The sequence below is a fragment of the Leptonychotes weddellii genome, chromosome 8 (genome assembly GCF_054177405.1).
Source record: "Leptonychotes weddellii isolate Sample4059 chromosome 8, ASM5417740v2, whole genome shotgun sequence".
Taxonomy (NCBI): Eukaryota; Metazoa; Chordata; class Mammalia; order Carnivora; family Phocidae; genus Leptonychotes; species Leptonychotes weddellii.
Window position 1 is genome coordinate 119,880,132 of NC_138376.1, and position 19,669 is coordinate 119,899,800.

The 19,669-nt window shown below is 47.4% G+C and overlaps 1 protein-coding gene across 3 annotated transcripts in view; it reads left to right on the top strand.

The window, feature by feature from the left end:
• Positions 1–19,669, top strand: part of TIAM2 (TIAM Rac1 associated GEF 2) — a 225,615-nt gene that overhangs the window by 178,389 nt on the left and 27,557 nt on the right. For all 3 annotated transcript variants that reach the window (XM_081829177.1, XM_081829179.1, XM_081829178.1), the window contains one exon: positions 11,880–11,983. In XM_081829177.1, coding sequence (XP_081685303.1) covers positions 11,880–11,983 — 104 coding nt within the window. The remainder of the gene's footprint in view (positions 1–11,879; positions 11,984–19,669) is intronic.

A 19,669-nucleotide genomic window follows, 5' to 3' on the forward strand; every position in this document is an offset into this window, starting at 1 on the left:
TAACATCTTTTTTTTTTTTTTTTTAAGATTTTACTTATTTGGCAGAGAGAGACACAGTGAGAGAGGAAACACAAGCAGGGGGAGTGGGAGAGGGAGAAGCAGGCTTCCCGCAGAGCAGGGAGCCGGATGCGGGGCTCGATCCCAGGACCCTGGGATCATGACCTCAGCCAAAGGCAGACACTTAATGACTGAGCCACCCAGGTGCCCGTCATTAACATCTTTAACATGTTGTGGGAAACCATGACCAAATTCAAATTATCCAGTTTTATTACCTGTTAATTGCTCTGGGAAAACTTATTTGGAAAGAGACATATGAAATTATTAGCAAAATTATTTTGTGTCTTGTGCAGAGCCCTGGCCAGCTGCCTCTGGAGAGTGGGCAGATGCAGTCCCATGTGGAACAGTGTACAGAATGCCCTTTCCTCCCAAATCTCCCAGCAGGCTTCCTGTAGAATCTGGAATTTCCAGGGAAGCACTTAGAAGCTTCTACGCTTGCTATTCTCAGCTTTTCTACATTTACCTTCCCAACACTAATTACTCCGAAATTGCCATTTGTGAATTAATTCTGACTTTAATGTTTTGGTTGATGAATGACCATATCACACTTCTGTGAAGTTGAGGCATCTTTGCATGGTAGTATTAGCAGAATTATTTGGATGTCTACTGAATTGTGTCATTATCGTGTCACAAGAACAGTCGAGAAAAAGCTGAAAAATGTTGATAAGAAGCCTAGGTTTCATAAGCTTAATACGTGTGACCCAAAAATGCCAGTCATCACGTGTGTGCCAGCCATGCCGTAGCCCCGTGTGGATATTCTTTGATCTTCAGGAGGCCAGTATGTGTTCAGTGGGGAAGGAGGAGGAGAAGATTCAGGTATGTATCAGGTGACTATAAATAGAAATTTTATAATTTGTTTGGATCCCTGGGAATAGAAGTCTTCACAGAACCTATAAACTCAGTTTTCACACTTTGGGATTGTATTCTCTGAGAAATAGGGGGCTGCCTCCATGTCACCTTGGGGGGATCTTGGCCTCTTCTCTTTTGAACTCTGAAAACATTTTGTCTGTAAATCTGATATGGAAGTTAAGATTTATTGCCTTGCAGTATTACTGTGTACTTACCCTAATTTACCTACCAAATTGAAAATCCCTTGAAAAACAGAGACCTTGGGGTGCTTGGGTGGCTCAGTGGGTTAAGTGTCTGCCTTTGGCTCAGGTCATGATCCCGGAGTCCTGGGATCGAGCCCCATGTCAGGCTCCCTGCTCAGCAGGGAGTCTCCCTCTGCCCCTCCCCCGGCTCCTGCTCACTCTTGTGCACACCCTCGCTTGCTGTCTCTCTCGAATAAATAAAATCTTTAAAAAAAAAAGTAAAAGAAAAACAGGGACCTTGAAGACTATTTTTTTTTTTTTTGTTTAAGATTTATGTATTTGTTAGAGCGAGAGCACAAGCGGAGGGGAGAGGCAGAGGGGGAAGGAGAGGGACAAGCAGATTCTGCCCTGAGGGCAGAGCCCAGTGCGGGGCTGGATCCCATGACCCTGAGATCATGACCTGAGCCAGAATGAAGAGGCCGACGCTTAACCCACTGAGCCGCCCAGACGCCCTGAGGAATACCAAGATTTTAAAGACAGGGCAGCTAGCGCTGTTCTTGGGAATAGCACGTGTTTCCCTCAAATATCTGTTAAGTGAAAAGGTTCATAGGAGTCTCTTAACGTGACATAAAGGTGGTGTTCCTGAGAGTGGATTCTGGGGATAAAATGAATCCTGGAGCACACCTAGAAGCTTCCCAGTTTTCTTCTTTAGAAATCTGACTACAGGGGATGTGTGCTGAGACTGTCTCAGAGCTGAAGACTCTGCTCATCTGCATGTGTGTGTGTGTGGCGGGGGCGGGGGACTCTGGGATGGCCGGAGATGCTGCTCGCCAAACCGTATGCCCCAGCTCCAGTGAGTGGCTGCTTGTCCCAGGAGAACAGCTCACAACCCAGTCTGTGCTGCTCTGTAACTTCCATGGGCTGATTGATGCCCACGACATGGGATTCTTTTGGCAGATAAACCAAAGCCACAACTAAAAAGGAACAGTCTGTAGGTCAGTGCTGATAGTGAGATGTGTTTGAAGTTTAATTTGAGGGTAGTAACATTTATACAAGACCGGATCTGCAGTAAAGGGATCTGGATTCTAGCTCCGACCTTGTGCCTGACCTTGGGTGGGTTCCTCTAACTCCTGTTTCCTCAACTCTGGAAATGAAGGATCTGACAAAACAGTTTAGCTTTTTTTTTTTTTTTCCCTCTGAAATTCAGTTATTTAATAGGCTTAAAGCACCAATGGAAAGGACTACATGCATTTCTTACAAAAGTTTGCGAAGTGAAAAAAGCAAAGTAATGGGTCAAGCATTCCATTTTGGTTTTGCAACAAATCTCATTACCTCTTTAAATAGCATCAGGTCTTGACTGCTGCAGAGAAGGTGTTTGTTAAAGCTTTGTAATGATAGGCTGACTCAAATCCAAAGATCACAAAGAACCTTAAAGGCATTAATTACCCCTTAACATCACCATGATGGAGCAGAGATGTGTTATTATCATTTTACTTTCACAGCTGGGTAAATTAAGGCACAGAGACACATTAAATTGCTGGTAACTTGGACAAAATCATGGTCAGTGGTAGAGAGGGAGAGAACTGTAACTTACTGTTTCTCCCTCCAGGTAGGGAAAATGTCTGGATTTTAATTACTTTTCTTCCTTTTAACTATCTGCCTATTAACATCTGTAGAGTGCAATCCATTGAGAACATGCCTCTGCGGTAAAACGAATTCAGATGTGGGACACCTGGGTGGCTCATTCGGTTGGGCATCGGACTCTTGGTTTCGGATCAGGTCATGATCTCAGGGTTGTGAGATGGAGCCCCACATCTGTGCTCTGCGGGGAGTCTGCTTGAGATTCTTTCTCCCTCTCCTTCTGCCCCTCCCCCCTCTCTCATGCTCTCTCTCTCTCTCTCTCAAATAAATCTTAAAAAAAAGAAAAAAGCAAATTTAGATCTAACTGGATTGATAATGGCCCTCTGTCCTGTCTGGGTTCTTACCTGGAGGCTGGGGATGGCGATTGGTAGCCAACCACCTTGTGATTGGGGCTTTCTCGGTTCAGGGGAAGGTCTGTTGTTGAGAAGTAATTTCACTGTCCGCATTCTTATGCCTTTTTTGGTATTTCACACTGATTTTCATTAACATTGCAATAATGTGACTGTATATTTTGTGTGATCTGGTTCTTTGGAATCACCTTACGGTGGACTTGAACTCTGATGTCTCTCCTGTAAGATCCATGCTAACATCCTTACCTTCTTTTTAAAGAAAGAAGTATAATCTACGTACCGTAGAATTCACCTTTCAAGTGTTCAAGTCAGTGGTTTTTAGTATATTCATGGAGTTGTGCAGCCATCACCATTTTCTGATTCCAGAATGTATTCTTCACCTCCAGAAGCAACCGTGTACGCGTCAGCACTCACCTCCCCGCCGCCCCTCCCCCCGGCCCCTGACAGCCACTAATCTAGTCTCTGTTTCTGTGGATTTGCCTGTTCCGGCTATTGCACATAAGTGGAGTCCTGCACCACGAAGCCTGCTGTAACTGACTGGTCTCATTTAGCATGAAGTTTCCTGGGTTCATCCATGCTGTAGCATGCATCAGTCATGGACTCCTCTTCATGGCTCTGTGGTACTTGATTCTGCCCTCTTTCCGTCCTGCCCGGCATTAGCCTTCCTGGAAGGTGTCACTCCAGCGTGCTTTCTCCTATAGCAAACCACCCCCCCCCGCCGCCGCCAGAATCTGTGCGTGCTCTTGTTTTAGGTTTCCTCTCAGGGTCTTTAAGTAGACTTCCATCTAAGTTGTTTGTAGGGGTTTTGAACTTCAATTCTGAAACTTTGTTGAAGTTCTTAAGTGTCTGAAATACGGTGGTGTCTCTTCTGTGCCCCGAATGTTAATGAAGTGTGTGTCATCCGGGGGTCTTCCCAGCTCTGATGGATACCAGTTTCTGCTAGATCCGAAACCTTGGCTGGAGATCCCTTTTACCATTGACTTATTTCATCAGGGACCCCGATAAGGTACGATGGGAGCCCTTTGCCTTCTTTCTTTGGGCTAAGTGCATACCTCTGTCATAGCCATAGCCTGCCTGGAAAATGAGAATGTGGGTGCACCTAATTCCCTCTTCCCCTCTTCTGTTTTATGTTGTGATTGGCCTGGTTGTGGCCTGCACCTACCCTGAAAACACCTGCCATCTTCCTGTTCCTCTAAAGATTCTTTCAGATGCTGAGGATAGTTGTCCCAAGATAATTGACTCAAATCATGGCAGCCTGCTGGTAAGAAACATTTACTACCAGTCTTTGCTTTTCTCTGTTTGTCACCAGAGATCTTGCATTGTCAGGAACATCACCAATTGGAACGTGACCTCAAGTGAAAAGGATTTGGAAGATTTGTGAAATTTACATTTTTCTGGCACGGTATTTATGCTGTGATAGAATACACTTCTCTGCAAGCTTAACAGTGACATTCAGAGAGATGCCTTGATTTTTCTTGACACAAGAATAGTAACAATAATGGAATGTAGAGTCCCAGATATCTTCAGAAAAGTTGATCAGTTTTTATCTGTAGCAGAAGTACATGGTGTCAGTGGGTGATGTCTTTGGTAATGGTGCAGTGAGACTTGACCGGTCTTTGCATGTGGTCAACTCAGAGTTACTGTTTTCTGTCATTGAATAGTCCATCTGTTTCATTTAAATGGTTTTATTTTCATTCTGTTTCACTGACCAATGATGAGTAATATTTGCCTAGATCACAGAATATAGGAAATGCCATGAATGAAAGGTGTCACAAATCACTGCATTTTACGTAAAAAGGATGAGTAAAATGGAGGGGAATCTGAGTTAATTAAAAATGATGCTATACAAGGTCTGCACATTGAACCTTAAAAGTTGAGAGATTTTAAGCTTTTCTGTGCAAATGAACTCGATGTTCAGTGTGCTCTTGGCACTGTGATAAACTGTGCGTGGTGGACACTAATGCAGAATTTTACAACAGTGGGTGAAGCTTGGAGAACTGAAAAAAAATGTGATTTAGTATCCACGGAATGCTGTATTCTTCCACTGGCAGCATTGATTTACCAAAATCTTTATCTTTTCTTAAAATTGCATTCACGCTTTTTTAAAGAACACAAAAGATCCATAAGGTGAAGGAATTCAATTGGATAATTTCTAAGCGTGTCTTCGGGTCTAAAATTTATAGATTCTCTACAGGCTGTTCATTTATGGAGTTACATAGTAGAAATTCTGAGAAATTAAACAGAAATTGAATATGATCAAGTAGATTAAGAACATAAATTCCACAAACTGTGTTCTCTGAACGTGAGTAGATACAAAATTATTAGAAGTCAAAGATGTACAACTGTAATGCCACAAGGGAGTATAAAACTTAATGAAACCATTTATTATTTACTTGTAAATTCTTTGAAAATATTTTTTTGATTTTTTTTTTTTTTCTTTTTCCAGTCATCTTCATAGATCATCGTTCTATAGTTTTCACCTCAGAGGGGAGCCTGCGGGTTAATGATTAATCAACTAAAACATTGTTTTGAGCATAAGAGGAGAGTCCCATTACTTATCTGAACACCTTTTTAATCGCCTTCTTTAGCATATTTCATTTTTCTTCAGGAAGCGAGGAGGCTAATATCCACATTGCACCTGCTCTTGGCTCTGGGCTTGTGGTGCGTTCTGTCTCGTCTGGTGTCACTGACCTTCCCGGAGGTGGAGTTAGACACTTGACCATGGAGAGAGGCAGAGGTGGTTCTCAGTGGAGGGGGCCCTGCCCACCAGTTTTGGAAGTGTACGGGTTTGTTTTGGTTTTCATAATAAATTGGAGGAATATGGCACTTAGTGGTCCTGGTCCCAGGTCCAGTGGTTGCTGGGTGTCCTGCATGTCCGAGCTCATTTCTCACACTGCGGAATTGTTCCACTGGACTTTCATGTAGATGAAAACACGCGTAATTATCTGAACCAAGAACTGGCTTCATTTTACAAATGAACACAAATTATTTTTTCCCCCACAGCTACAGGCTACTTTGAATTTTCTAGGAAAGCAGCAGACCAACAAACCAAGGGAAGTTTTATTTTGCTCAGAGCTTCGTCAGAAGTTTGTGCCCATTTGGAAAATCAGGTCCCTGATGGCAGCACCCCAAACGCATTTGAATCCCCACCAAGACACCCTGGCCTGGGTCTGTGAGGACATTGAGATATTGAGCGTGATTCTTTGCAGTGCAGATGTTGGACAGGCTTCTAGAGTGGTTGCAAACAGGCATTTGCACATCGAAACACACATTTTTAAACATTGCAAATTCCTTTCCTTTCATTTTTCTCCTTGTGTTACTAGTAGGGCATTATAATGCTTCTTGTGAAGCTGTGTATGAATTTTACTTCAGAATAGTATTGAAAAGGGGGGCTTTGGATGTTATGATATTGAAAATCTGTTCTATAGTGTTCATGTTTTGAAGCATGAAAAGCATAGTTTCAAAATAATTTTCCAGGGGCCGCCTGCGTGGCTCAGTTGGAAGAGCATGCGACTCTTGATCGTGGGGTGGTGGGTTTGAGCCCCACACTGGGTGCAGAGATTACTTGAGTAAACTTAAAAAAAATAATTTCCATTCTCATTGCCTCTCCATTTAGTGTACTTCACATGAGTCCTCACCCCATAGACTGAAGCAGTTTTCCCTGATGCTATGACTGTCACCATCCATTTCTCAAAAAGGTCTTCTGGTGCCCTAACAGGTGAAAATATTCTAGTTTCTTCTTTTGGGCCTCAGGGTTTGATAGCATCTTGAGACTCTAACTCAATTCCTCAGATAGTTGCTGTTTCTGAGGATGCAGGCGGCCTTCCCAGACTTTGCCGAGGGGGTTCTGGATCTCTCCGGAGGGAGGCCTCCCTTACACACGGGCAGAGCGCCCTGCCCACCCTCCTCACAGCCAGCAGCTAGCTGCCTGGTGTCTCTGGGCTCTGCTGGCAGCCAGCTGGGTGGCTGGCTGGGGACTGGGAAGGACTTCTTGCCTCTTCCTTGCCACCTAGTCGAGTGAGGAGGAGGAAGAGGACGTGGCCAGCCAGACCAGGCTTAGGCGATGGCCCAGCTCGGCGAGCCCGACTTTGTGGCTACCTGCTGAGCAGAGTGAGAGTTCCTGAGCAGGAGCTGCAGGCTGGAGACGGCAGGGTTACCACCATGCGCCCAAGCCCTTCCCCGACTCCCCAGTTGCCACCCATTCCTGGAGAATTCCCCCTCCACGGGCATATCCACGTTAGCACCCGCATAGCCTGGCGCTTCTTACGGCACGGGGGAAATAAATGGCAGAGCCCGAACGCCTGCATATTAGCTGTGCTAAATTGGATTTGGAAGTACTGTAAACGTAAACTTGGAATTCACACTCCCAGCTGCGTGGGTGAGGCAACCTGAACACGAGCGTGTCCTGATGTTTGTGTTTTTAAGTTGATCCCCGGGATGTGACTTGAACACAGGTCGCATCGCAAGGGATTTGGGATTGCTGGCTGCTTGGCCTTACAGTGGCACCAGCCGGCTCTGTCCTGACACCCGGGGCGGGAAGACACCGAGTTGAGAGGCCTCTCCTCCCTGGAGCCTCCCAGGTCTCTGGTCGTCTGCGGGCGACCTGCAGGGCTGCAGGAGGGCGGGGACAGTCACCTTCCAGGAGCGCCTGCCTCGTGTGCCGGCATTCTTGTTTGTTTTGAAGGAGTTGTTTTGAAGGAACCTGCCGTGGTACCTGGAACCCAGTGGGTGTGCCGAGCTCGGCAGCCGTCGGACGAGGGGATGCGTAAACGGAGTGAGCAGGGCCTCGAGTAGGAGCCGAGGCTGTGGCTCCGCACGTCGCAGTCTGTTACGCCAGCTACCGAGTGGAGGCTCTTGCTGGCCGTGTGACGTGTCTCACGGGGCCGGACCTCGCCCCAGCTTGTTAATTTCCACCGTGCGGGAGAAGAGAAAGGCACGGGGGTGTATTTGCCAGGGATAAAATCGATACCTTGACCTGAACGTACAATTTTGCTATTTTTCATCATCTACAATCGTATTGGCCTAAGACTTCTGGAGCGCGTCGGAACTTCTGTGCCCGAGCACGGTGTGCACAGGCTGGGCGGGAGGCACAAGCTTACTGCCCTCCGAGTCGGAAAAGGTGCCCTACCTCGTGTCCTAGTGGGCACGACCGCACCGAGAGGCTCTCCCAAGGTGAGAGGCCAGCTTTTTGGCTGGCAGCGGAAGGACAGATTGACTCACGTCAGCAGCTGGTGCTCAGGACGTGGCCGCGTGTAAGCGGGGCTGGACGTAGGCATTCGGCACCTAGGAGAGGATGTCAGTGCAGTTGCTGTTTAAAACCGCTTTGTAAGTCAGCATTCGAATCTCACTGGCCTACGCTTTCTTTTTCTTTTTCGTTTTTTTGAAGAGCCAATCTGCTCTTCTCTCCCAGGGCCTACTTTGTTCTCATTTCTCCTCTAGAACACTAAGGGAACACTCCTTTTTATGGGGCTCCAGGTCCTGGTGAAATTTGAGGCTCCCGGAGCTGGGGTCGGAAGCTGGGGCCCCTCAAGCTTGGCTTCCCCTGCACTTTGTCGCGTCTAGGACAGCGTTCGCGTGTTGCTAATGGGTTGGAAAAGGAGTCAGTCACTGAGGAGACTCTGTCTGTACCCAGATACTATTCTGCCTCTGTGAAATTTGGGTGGTGGAACAGCTCTGAGATTGCCTATCTTGGCAGAACTCAGGAACCATCCAGAACCACTTCCGCCTCTCGGATCCCTGGGGCGAGCCTCAGTGGGAGCTGGTTCCGAGATCCATTCTGTTTAAGCTCGTGCCTCCGGGAGGATCTAAGCTGCACCCAAAGGCTCTCTAAAGTTCAAGGGGTAGCAAAGGTGATGGGGGAGCCTCACCGATGCATGGCAAAGCCTTGTGATCCAGAAAGGGTATCCAGAGTTCTGTTACAACATAAACATTCTGCCTTTGTAAGAGGTAAAAAGTTTGGGGAGTTTTCAGTGTTTTGGTTCTAAAGTTTTGTGAATATATTGAATAGATGACTCAGAATCCACTTGGCACCCGCTTTTGACATCAGCCGTGTTATTTTCACCACCATCCATCTGGCTCCTCCCGGCTCCAGAGCTCCTCATGCCCATGTGCCATCTCTGAGATCTTCAGGGGACTTCAGGTCTCCGTCGTCTTTGTATCCCCAGGACTCAGGGCGTATCTGATTGTGCAGCAGGTGCTGTAGAAATCCTCATCATGAATAGACGCATTGGTTGTGTCTGAATTCCTGTACTCAGTGTGGCTCTTTGGGAATACGGACGCTCTTTATTGACAGGGTAACGGCAGCCGTAATACAAACCTGATTCCGTTACCTGGGTGAGGGACTGCTGCACTCACTCTAGGGCTTCCATGCTTTGCCCCCGCTCCTCTGGCATTAATGAGTGAAGACAGGTGTGTCCTCTGAGGACCTCTCTTCCCCCACACGCTGTCGTTGGTGTTTCCAGGGTTCTCTCCTTGGTCTCACTCTGTGCATCCTTCCTGGGGCTGCTTCCCTGCCGGGTACAGTCGGATGACTCCAGATCCACATCCCCCGTAGACTTTCCTGGACGGCCTGACTCCGGAGCGTCTCCCATCGGATGGCGCATGTGCGTCTCGGGCTTGGAACCGCCAAAGCTAAGCTCATGAGTTCCGCTCCAGCCCTTCCTGTTCCCCGTCTGCCCCGTCACTGGGGCGTAAAACCAGGTGCTCTGCCTTGACGCCTCCTTTCCATATCATCAGCTATGAAACAGGCGGCAAAGAGGAGACCTGGAGGGTCTGCCTGCTCACATTTCTGTGTTCACTTAGTTTCTTTGCTCTTACTCTATTCTGAGCTCATCCGGGTCTCTCCACCTCATGCCTGCAGTGTTGTGGTGACTTTCTGACCTGTTTTTTTCCCAAGGTCTTGCCCTTTATCGATTCCTCTGATGTAGGGCACCTTCCCTCCCTTCTCCATCGCAACCACGCTCAACATGTTTCCCGAAGGTGCTGCGCTCTTCCTGTGATTTGCCTTCACTCAGCTGCCTTCCTCCTGCTTCTGGAATTTTCTCTCCCCACTGGTCATTGTTAGCCTTAAAGACAAATAGATACCCCCAAGATTTAAAGTCTTTGCTCAAGTGTTTCCTTTGCTATTGAGTCTTTTAGGGTCCTTTGCAGAAGTAACTTCCTTCCTGACTGTCCCTACTGCATGGACTTTTCTCACATCATCTGTGACACTTCACCTCCTCCAAGGCTAGAAGCTCACTTTGAGGGTAATAACTGCGTCTCATTCATCTTTGTGTCCCTAGCACCGCGCCTAGAAAACAGCCGGTGCTCAAAAAGTGAATGTTGAATGGACGAAAAGGTGTGTCTGTGCTGAATACAGTAGGAACACGGTCTGTTTTCTTTTATGGATCTTGTAGGCTGGTCTCCCTTAAACACAGGTGCACCCAGCAGCCCAAGGAGGTGATCGGTGGTGGAGGAACAATGGTGGGTTGCTTTTGGCTCAGGGACTCATCTTGCTTCCCATGCGGTCAGCCTGCTGGTGACCGGACTGCCTTTGTGATGTGGTGTTCGGGGCCTGGGAGAGGCGAACCCAAGTATTCCCACCTGTCACTGCTATCTGAAATTTTCCCAGGGATGTCTCATGCATCTGTCATCAGCTGCCTTATCCAAGCTAACTTATGCCAATAAGAAGTGTGACTTGGACTCTCTGGTCCTTTTCTGGGTAGGGTGAGGGTTTTGGAAGAGGTAAAAGTAAGAAGAAATTAGAGCTCCAGAATTCTGTAGATCATTCAGGTATTTTCTTTAGGTCTCCTCTTGTCTTAGAATCAAGTATCTGTGTAGTGGTTGGTTATATCAGCATGGATCTTGGACCAGCATTCCTATCCATGGGTTTTACCAACTTTCTAGGGCTTCCATAGCTTCTAAAGGTCTCCTAGAGACCAGTTTCCTGGCCCCCATCATGCCTGATTAACATCTATCTATGCTGGGTCAGCCTAGATCAGCTTGGACAGGTTCAAGATCAGTGACTTCTTCTTGTAGCTACAGGGATTAGAAACCATCTGATTTCACCTGATTGAGGGGACAATCTACCAAATACAAGAGTTAGAATGAAAATCTGCGTTATATTATGATACAGGCTAGTCTTTCCATCTTTCTTGAATTTGCTAATTTGAGAGCCACTGAAAAGAATTGGGCTTGGCAGGTGTGTATGGTTGTAGGCTGGGTGGGGCGGGGCGGGGGGTGGATGGGGAGGTGGGGGAAAAAAAAAAAAGCTCTACTTAGCTTTGATCTTACTTCCTAACCCTTACTCTGGAAGTTAACAAAGGTTTGCTGTTCCTCATGGGACTTTCAGTTTAGGATAAAATTGTGGTCGATGTCAGAAAATGGAAAGTTAAGCCATCAAATGAGCAAGTTGTGGGTTGTAATAAGGGTCCATGCTGTTGCATCCCTGGTTGTCCAAGATTTCCCTGGTGATTTTCCCCAAAGAGGGAAGTACCCACGATGGTCACTGCCATTTGATTCTTTGTCTAAATAAATTCTTTAAGATCAGAGGTTAGTGAAGTGTAGTTTGCCCAGCAACAGGCACTGAAGTCACTGTCTTGATTGGTCACTGGTCGCCTTTGACTGAGAGCGGCAGGAGACGTGGCTTCTTCGTTAGCGGGAGCCGGGGTCTGTTGCAGGAGACCCTTCGGTGGTGGTGAGGTGCCGTTTGGCGTTCTGGCTTTTCCTCCCTCTCTTTGTCTGAACCCTTAAACCAGTCACCATGATTCTCTGCAAAGGGCCAAACTCACTTTTATGTGTGTTTTTGTCACTTTTTATGCAGATTTCAGCAACGTCCCTGACGTCACCACTGGCCTGAAAAGGAGTCAGACCGATGGCGCGCTGGCCCAGGTCCCCCACGGGGAGAGAACAGGACAGACGTTCGGGGTAAGATGCTGTCCCAGATCCCAAAGAAGAACCTGGCTGACAAGCATGAATCCCCCCTTTCACCCGAAGTGGGGAAAGGAGATGGGGTTATCCCGTCCCTCAGTCCACCCGCTGAAACCTATTTTTTTTTTTTGCCTTAATGGAAATAGTTTCCTTATTTATTCCAAGCGAAGTATGTTAGGACAGTTTGACAAGGACAGTCTATGCTCAGGTGTTCTAAAAGTTATGTTTAATGACTCTGTTGCTCTCCTCCTTTTTTCTTTTTGCCCACAGATAAATTATCTTTGGAATGTTGTCACTTTGTCGTGGTCTAAAACATGAGACTTGGTGTTTTCACCATTTTTCAGTGCCCACTGCAGAGGTGTTAAGTGCATTCACAGTGTCATACAGCCACCACCAACACCCATGTCAGAACTTTGTCATCATGCCAAGCAGAAACTCTGTACCCATTAGACTGTACCTCCCCATTCACAGCTCCCCCACCCACCGCGACCCCGGCTCGCCTCTCAAAATTTTACTTCCTGCGCCCTTTGCTGTTCGAGGTCCCTCATGTGTGAGCGTACCAGTATTTGTCCTTTTGTTTCTGGCTTATCTCACATGGCATCATGTTTTCAGAGTTCATCATGTCGAGGCGTGTCAGAGCTCCCCTTCTTTCGGAGGCTACAGATACTGTTCCGTTGCGCGTGCTGTGTTTTTTTACCCGTTCATCTGTTGACGGGCGTTTGGCTCGTTTCCACCGTTCGCCTGTTGTGAGTAATGCTGCAGGGGAGATTGGCATACAAATATCTGTTCGCATCCTTGTTTTCAGTTCTCTTGGACACGCATCTAGGAGTGGAACTGCTAGGTCACGTGGCCCCTCTATGTGGAGCTTTTCCCGTGTGTCCCACAGGGCTGTGCCACCCATCCGTGGTGGCTGAGGGTTCTGATTTCTCTGTGGCCTCGCCAACACTTGTGATAGTCCATGCCTTCCCTACATTTTTAATTGTTCATCGAACATCCTTTCAGAAATGGTCTGATCCACCTGATCTGTTTTAACACACAGTCCAGTTTTAGTTGATTTTGACATAATTCTGTTTTCAATTCCTTGCTTTTATCTTAAATATAAGAATGGAGATATATAAGCTCTGACAGGTATTTAAGGACAACTTAATGGGAGCGCCTGGGTGGCTCAGTTGGCTGAGCATCTGCCTTCAGCTCGGGTCATGATCTCAGAGTCCTGGGATCGAGCCCCTCGTGGGGCTCCCTCCTCAGTGGGGAGCCTGCTTTTTCCTCTCCCTTTGCAGCTCCCCCTGCTTTGTGCTCTCTCTGCCAAATACAGTACAGTCTGCTGGGTTAGACTGATACCACCAGGGGCTGGTCCCTTTGGGGGGCAGCCATGTGGCACACCCGGGGCTGATGGTCGCTATGAGAAGGGGATTAGGTTGGAGCCTGCCCACTGCGGAGTGGGTTTTGGTGGCCCGACCTCCCTCCTCCTCCTCTCCCTGCATTGCTCCCCTATTCCTGATCCACCTCCTCCAAAATCTCTCTTCTCTTCTTTCCAATTCCTCAGACGAAACACTCGGTCTGGCTGTGCCCCCAGGACGCAGTATCTTTTAATAAACTGAAGTTGTCCACATTTTTAGTCTGATGCCTGTGTTCGATCTCTGTTGGATTAGTTACTTTTGGGAACCTGACATCATAGTTAATAGTGATTATTATATTTTTAAGAAATGCATCCTAGAGCATCAACTGGATGTGTCTTGATTGCTTTGTCTTAAAGTTCTGTAAAAAAGTAAATATTTCTGACACACTTTAGAAGCTCAGCTATCTATTTAAGGTAAGCATGCCTGAGGAGCACCGGCCCAGTGAGGCAGCCTAATGCTGCTAAGGGTGATGATGTCTGTTGTAATCTGTTTGAGTTCCACAATAAAGTTCTTAAGAAGGAAAGGAAGTTCTTTTTTCCAGATTTTATTTTAACATTTGGTAAAATAAATAGGCAAGAAGTCACTGTGTTAAGGCTATCCCCAACTCCGTCATTTAACAGTGCCTGTCATAACGAAATAAAGCATTTACCAGATGAACATTGGACAGCACTTAGAAATTGAGGAAAGGAGGAAAAGCTGCAGTTGAGCTTGAAATTGGAGCTGATTGAACTTAGTTTTCATTGCTACAATGGTTAGAGGAGAAAGCAAATAAATACCAAAGGGGGGCTCTTGGGTGGGCTCTCAGTTAAGTGTCCGACTCTTGATTTCGGCTCAGGTCATGGTCTCAGGGTGGTGAGAGTGAGCCCTGCATCGGGCTCTGTGCTGGGTGTGGAGTCTGCTTGAGATTCTCTCTCTCCCTCTCCCTGCTTGTGTGCACTTGCTCTCTCTCAAATAAATAAATCTTTAAAAAAAAGATAAATACTGAAGAACGCAGAAGACAAAAATATTGAAAGAGAATATCATCGTGGTGAGCACTGCTGTCAATCCCTCTCAAGTCAGAGTCGTCATCATCAGACCTTTTTCAAACCTGAAGATCATCTGTCCATAATAACGGACTTCAGGGCATTTCTCAACAATCCTGGTGTAATGCCTGGCAGTTATGTTAGTTCACACGTTCTTTGTTCCTTGGGAAAGAAGAATCTGTGACCATGAGAAGTAATAATTGGAATGTATGTTAGTGAAAAAGTTTTGAATTTAAGAATCAAAAGACAGCGGTGCCTGTCCATCGGTTAAGCATCCAACTCTTGGTTTTGGCTCAGGTCGTGATCTCAGGGTTGTGTGATCGAGCCCCACATTGGGCTCTGCACTGAGCGTGGAGCCTGCTTGAGATTCTCTCTCTCTCTCTCTCCTCCCCTCTATCCCTCCCCCCCACTCATGCTTGCTCACTCTTTCGCTCTAAAAAAAAAAAAAAGACATTTTGTTCTGTATTGTTATTGTCAGCCCCCTGGAAACATCAGGTTATACCTAAAAGGAGTCTTTTTCTGTTTTCCAGGGGTGGTTTGGGAATTGGACGATGTGTGTCCACGTGCTGGGCATGGATCTTTTGGGCTTGCCCTGGCGCTGCCCCACAGTGGCCATGGGAGGTGGTCACTGCTCCGGAGAGAAGGCTGGCCTCTCTTTCCCGGGCTTCCCACTCTGGTCCCTCTCGCCTTCTTAGGGGTCATTAACTTCTTTTCACATTAGACCCTGGTTGAACCTGAGTTGTTTGGGATATTTTACTAATAATATTCTAGACTTTGAAATAAGGAATAATTTCCCTTGAAAATCAAATGCAGCCTGGCTTGATGAAGCACAGCTGTAAGTGGGGCTTTTGAGAGCCCCGCAATTTCTGCAAATGGCTCATAATTGATTGCCTTCTTGCTCTTCAAGGGTGCCTATTACTGTCACAGCTCTTTGTATGCCCCTGTCAACCTCTCCTGTGTGCGGGCTCTTTTTTCCCCCAGTATTGTTAGCAATTAGCTGGCACTATTGTAACAGTTTGGATTTGGAAAGGAATAAAGAGTTTCTTTTTGGGTGAGGGGGTTGAAAGACTTTCTTTCTGGGTTGTTCTGGGAACTTGAGGTGGGCTAATAAGCAGGCTCTGCAGAAATACGGTTTACATTCCACTTTCCAGTCTCTGAGCTGCCTCTGAAGATGTGGCACTTTGTGGCTCTGTCGTCCCCCAGTGTGCCCTGACCTGGTGTCTCCCCAGAGCCGGCAGGCTCGGCATGGGGTGGAAATTCAGAGGAAGGGGGTGCGCTTCCCCAACCAGCGGCGCTGCCTTGGAGGAAGAGCTTGGTGGCGCTAGGACGTCCTTGCGAATGTGACTTGGAACAGCAGTTTGGGATTTTTTCATTGCCTGGGGATGAGAGTGAGAGAACGTGGGTCTTACTCATTTCCCAACAGCCGACCGTAGATGTAATCCTTTCTCCCAGAGGGAGCAGGTTCCTTTGAACTTTTCCTTTCTATGTACAGCATGTAAGTAAGCGAGGGCTTTGATCTCAGGGGTGTGGATTCTGATCCAAATGTAGGCATGCTTGCATGGTTTCCTTTTTCTCTTGTCTGGAAAGTTGATTTTACTCTGAAATGTCTATAGATTGTTATGCAGACGGGAAGAGATGCCTTTCTTTCCAGAAGGGAATCCTGACTGTAATCTTTAAACACTCTCTGCAGCTAAGGATGCGAGCATTTCTTTTGGATTCTAGTTTCTCGGTGGCACTGTCGACTTTTCCTTTCTCCTTCCTACCTTGCAAGGGTCTTTCAGTGGATCTCTGAAACAGTTTTGTCCTTTTGAAATATGTCAGAGAGCCCAGAAATTTCAAATTTTTACTCTGTAAAATCCGCTTGAAAAGAGGAGTCATTTGAAGACAATACATAATTTGCTGCTTTGTGAAATTTCCCGGGAGCATAGCCCATGCTAGTCATTGGGCTTCATGCTGTAAAAGAAAATCCACAAAAGTGAAACCGTTTTCTACGAGGTAAGCAGAGTTTTTACCTTAGTTATTCCTGATTAAATGGTTTTTTTCCCCCAGCTTTTTTAGAAGAAATTTTATGTAATCACCTAGTGTAGCTTCGGCAGTGATTATTTTTACAGTTTGTAGGCGTTGTGTTGCTAGAACAGAGAGCATTGGGAATCTGGAGATACACAGCATGACGACTGTGTGTTGTGCTCTTTGCAATTTAATAATGCTTAAGATCTATTTTGTCCTTTCATTTGTGCAAGGTGGAAAAAAGAGACATGCAGTAATGGTTATAGGTGTTGGAACACAGCATGAACAGAACTTGCATTTAATATTTTTTTTTTTTTAAAGATTTTTTTATTTATTTGACAGAGAGACACAGCGAGAGAGGGAACACAAGCAGGGGGAGTTGGAGAGGGAGAAGCAGGCTTCCCGCTGAGCAGGGAGCCCGATGCGGGGCTCGATCCCAGGACCCTGGGATCATGACCTGAGCCGAAGGCAGACGCCTAACGACTGAGCCACCCAGGCGCCCCTTAATATTTAATGCCTGCTCACGCACTTCTCTTAACCTTCTGAGTTTTTTTTACGTGAATTCCTTTTAAGAGCTTGCATTATCTAAGAAGCGAAAAGAAAAGATTATTGGACATATGGTTTGTTTTCCAGCAGGCTCACGTTGTACATCTTTCTACTTTATCTTTGAGTCTCCTGCATTATTTCAAGATCTGTTTGGTCGTAAGATGTTTTGGCTAAAAAGTGAAATTAAAATACAGTTTCTTTATGAATTGTGGTCTTTCTACATGGCTGCTACTCAGTAGATTAATAGGATCATGATCTCTTTTAAAGAGCTAAATATACCTTTTTCTAAATGCATGTCCTCCGACAGAATCCCTGACGTATGAATGAACAGAGAGATAGCATCCTCTAAGCAGACCCCATTGTCCCTGTAAATGACTTGGCGTCCTCTTTTGCAGTGAATAAATCCAGGTGGGCAGTGATATAATGGAAAGAAGTCTCAGCCTGACGGTTGGAAACCTGGCCCAACCAGACTTTACCACTGCATGACCTGGGGCAGGGCACCCAACCCGTGTAAGCTTACTCTGTCCTCACTTGTGAGTGAGAATAACAGTGCCTGTTGTTGAGAGGATCGTGCACAGTCACACACACGCCCTTGAGAGATTGTTAGGCTGAGAGGTCCTCCTTCCTGATGTGTCTCATGCACATACAGCGCTCCGGATGCTTTCTCATCCTGCGCCCCTAACACATGGCTTACCCGCCTTCGCTGCCTTCCCAGTCTTCTTGAAGGGAGTATCAGGTGGTCAGATGCTGTTGAGCTGTCCCAGGACACAAAAAAGAATTGGAAACGAAGGCCCTGGCAGTTAGGTCCTCTTAGCTGTTTGTCACCTGCAGGAAGACCAAACCCACCCGCCTTGGAGCTGGGTTTTTTTTTTTTTTTTTTTGGAGCTGGTTTTTCTTATGCAGAGTGCCGTGGATGGACACCCTTTTTTAAAGGGCTGCTTCAAAAGATTAACAAAATCGTATCTGTCAGGTCTGCCCTTCTCTTTAGCAGGAGTGGGCTGTGAATAGTGAGAAGCTTAGTGAAGCCTGAGACATAGCCTGTCAGGATGTCTTACAGACTTGTGCCTTTTGGAAGAGCAGCGTCCCTTCGGGGCCTAGAGAGGCACCGTGGGTACAGGATCCAGTAGAGCTGAGTTTTCTGCCCGGCTCTCAAATGCACTGTTCCGCGTTTCTGACACCGTAGTACATCCATGTGGCAGGGACTTGGCGGCAGGTTTGTGGATTTGTTGGAAGCAACTGTGCTTAGTTTGCATGGGAGTCTAAAAGTCCATCTGATCTCTTTGGAGCTGATTGGAATTTTTTCTTTTTTTAATTACTATTTTCCTAGCTCCAGGGGTTAGTGCCCGGCTCCTGGTCTGCCCTGATCTTTAGGGCTGATGTGTCCGGAAGATGCCAACTCTGCTGGGTGTGGCAGGAGGGGACATCACTGAGCCATGAAGCGCACAAGAGCCCTGTCCTCTTTGTTGCCAAGGATCACTTATCTACTCTCTTCAGCAGGGTTCGAGATGTTACCCACAGTGTCAGATGAGAGAGAGAGAGAGGAAGGGAGGCAGGAAGGCAGGAGGGAAGGAAGAGGAGGAAAACCAGATCTCTGTGCAGGGTGTGGGCAGGGCCAGCAGTGAGCTGGAAGGGGGTTGGCATTGAGAACCAGAGGTGAACCCTCTCAGCCAGTAACTACGTGGCAAGGGAGAGCTTGTCCAAGGGAAGGGGGACAAACAGTGGAGTTGACAAGAAGGCAATGGGAAGAAATGTTGATGGTGTTGACTTCTCTGCACTTTCTCTCCCAGCTGCTACTCTCCCAACATGGCCGTGGGGCTGGGTCCTAACGGGGCTTGTGCGGGGCGGGTGCGTCCCTGGCCCAAGCAACCTGGAAGATAGGAAGGGGCTTGCTGCTGCCACGGGCAGAGCTGTGGGCTCACCGGAGCCCAGAGACACAGAAATGGCCAACAACATGGTGGTGCCCGATGAGCACTCAGCCATCTGTGCCTTTGCCAGAGAGGCTCTGGGAGCTCAGAGGCTGGGGCTGCTTGTCGAATGAGACTTGGCTGGGGTGTAGGGCCTCAGGGAGCCGTGCTCACCTGCCTTGTACGGGTAGAGAGTATCGTTGTTCAGGCAGTCCAGTGAGACTGGTCTGGAAGCCGGGCTGTAGGGTGTTAGCTCCCGGGGGCTGGCCTGGGGCCGGCCATGCCCCTCTTGCTCTGGGCCCAACAGCATTGACTCAGGGAGCCGCTCGGTCCCCGGCTTCCCCTTCCCTTCTTGTTAATGTGGCCAGTTTCCCTTCCAGCCTCTTCCTTCCTCCTCCTGTTTGGCCTCCTCCCCAGCCCCAACCGGCCCTTTCCTTCCTGCCTCCCTCTGGCTCCTGCTTCCTCATTCTCCTCCAGACGTCCCCCTTCAGCCTGGTTTTCTGGGAGCAAGAACAAGTTGTCACGGGAGTCATCCTGGGAGACCCCAGGGAGGGAGCAAGAAGCAGGAAGGCGTCAGGCGCCTGGGTGGCTCAGTTGGTTGGGCGACTGCCTTCGGCTCGGGTCATGATCCTGGAGTCCCGGGATCGAGTCCCGCATCGGGCTCCCTGCTCGGCAGGGAGTCTGCTTCTCCCTCTGACCCTCCTCCCTCTCATGCTCTCTGTCTCTCATTCTCTCTCTCTCTCAAATAAATAAATAAAAATCTTTAAAAAAAAAAAAAAAAAGAAGCAGGAAGGCATCAGGAGG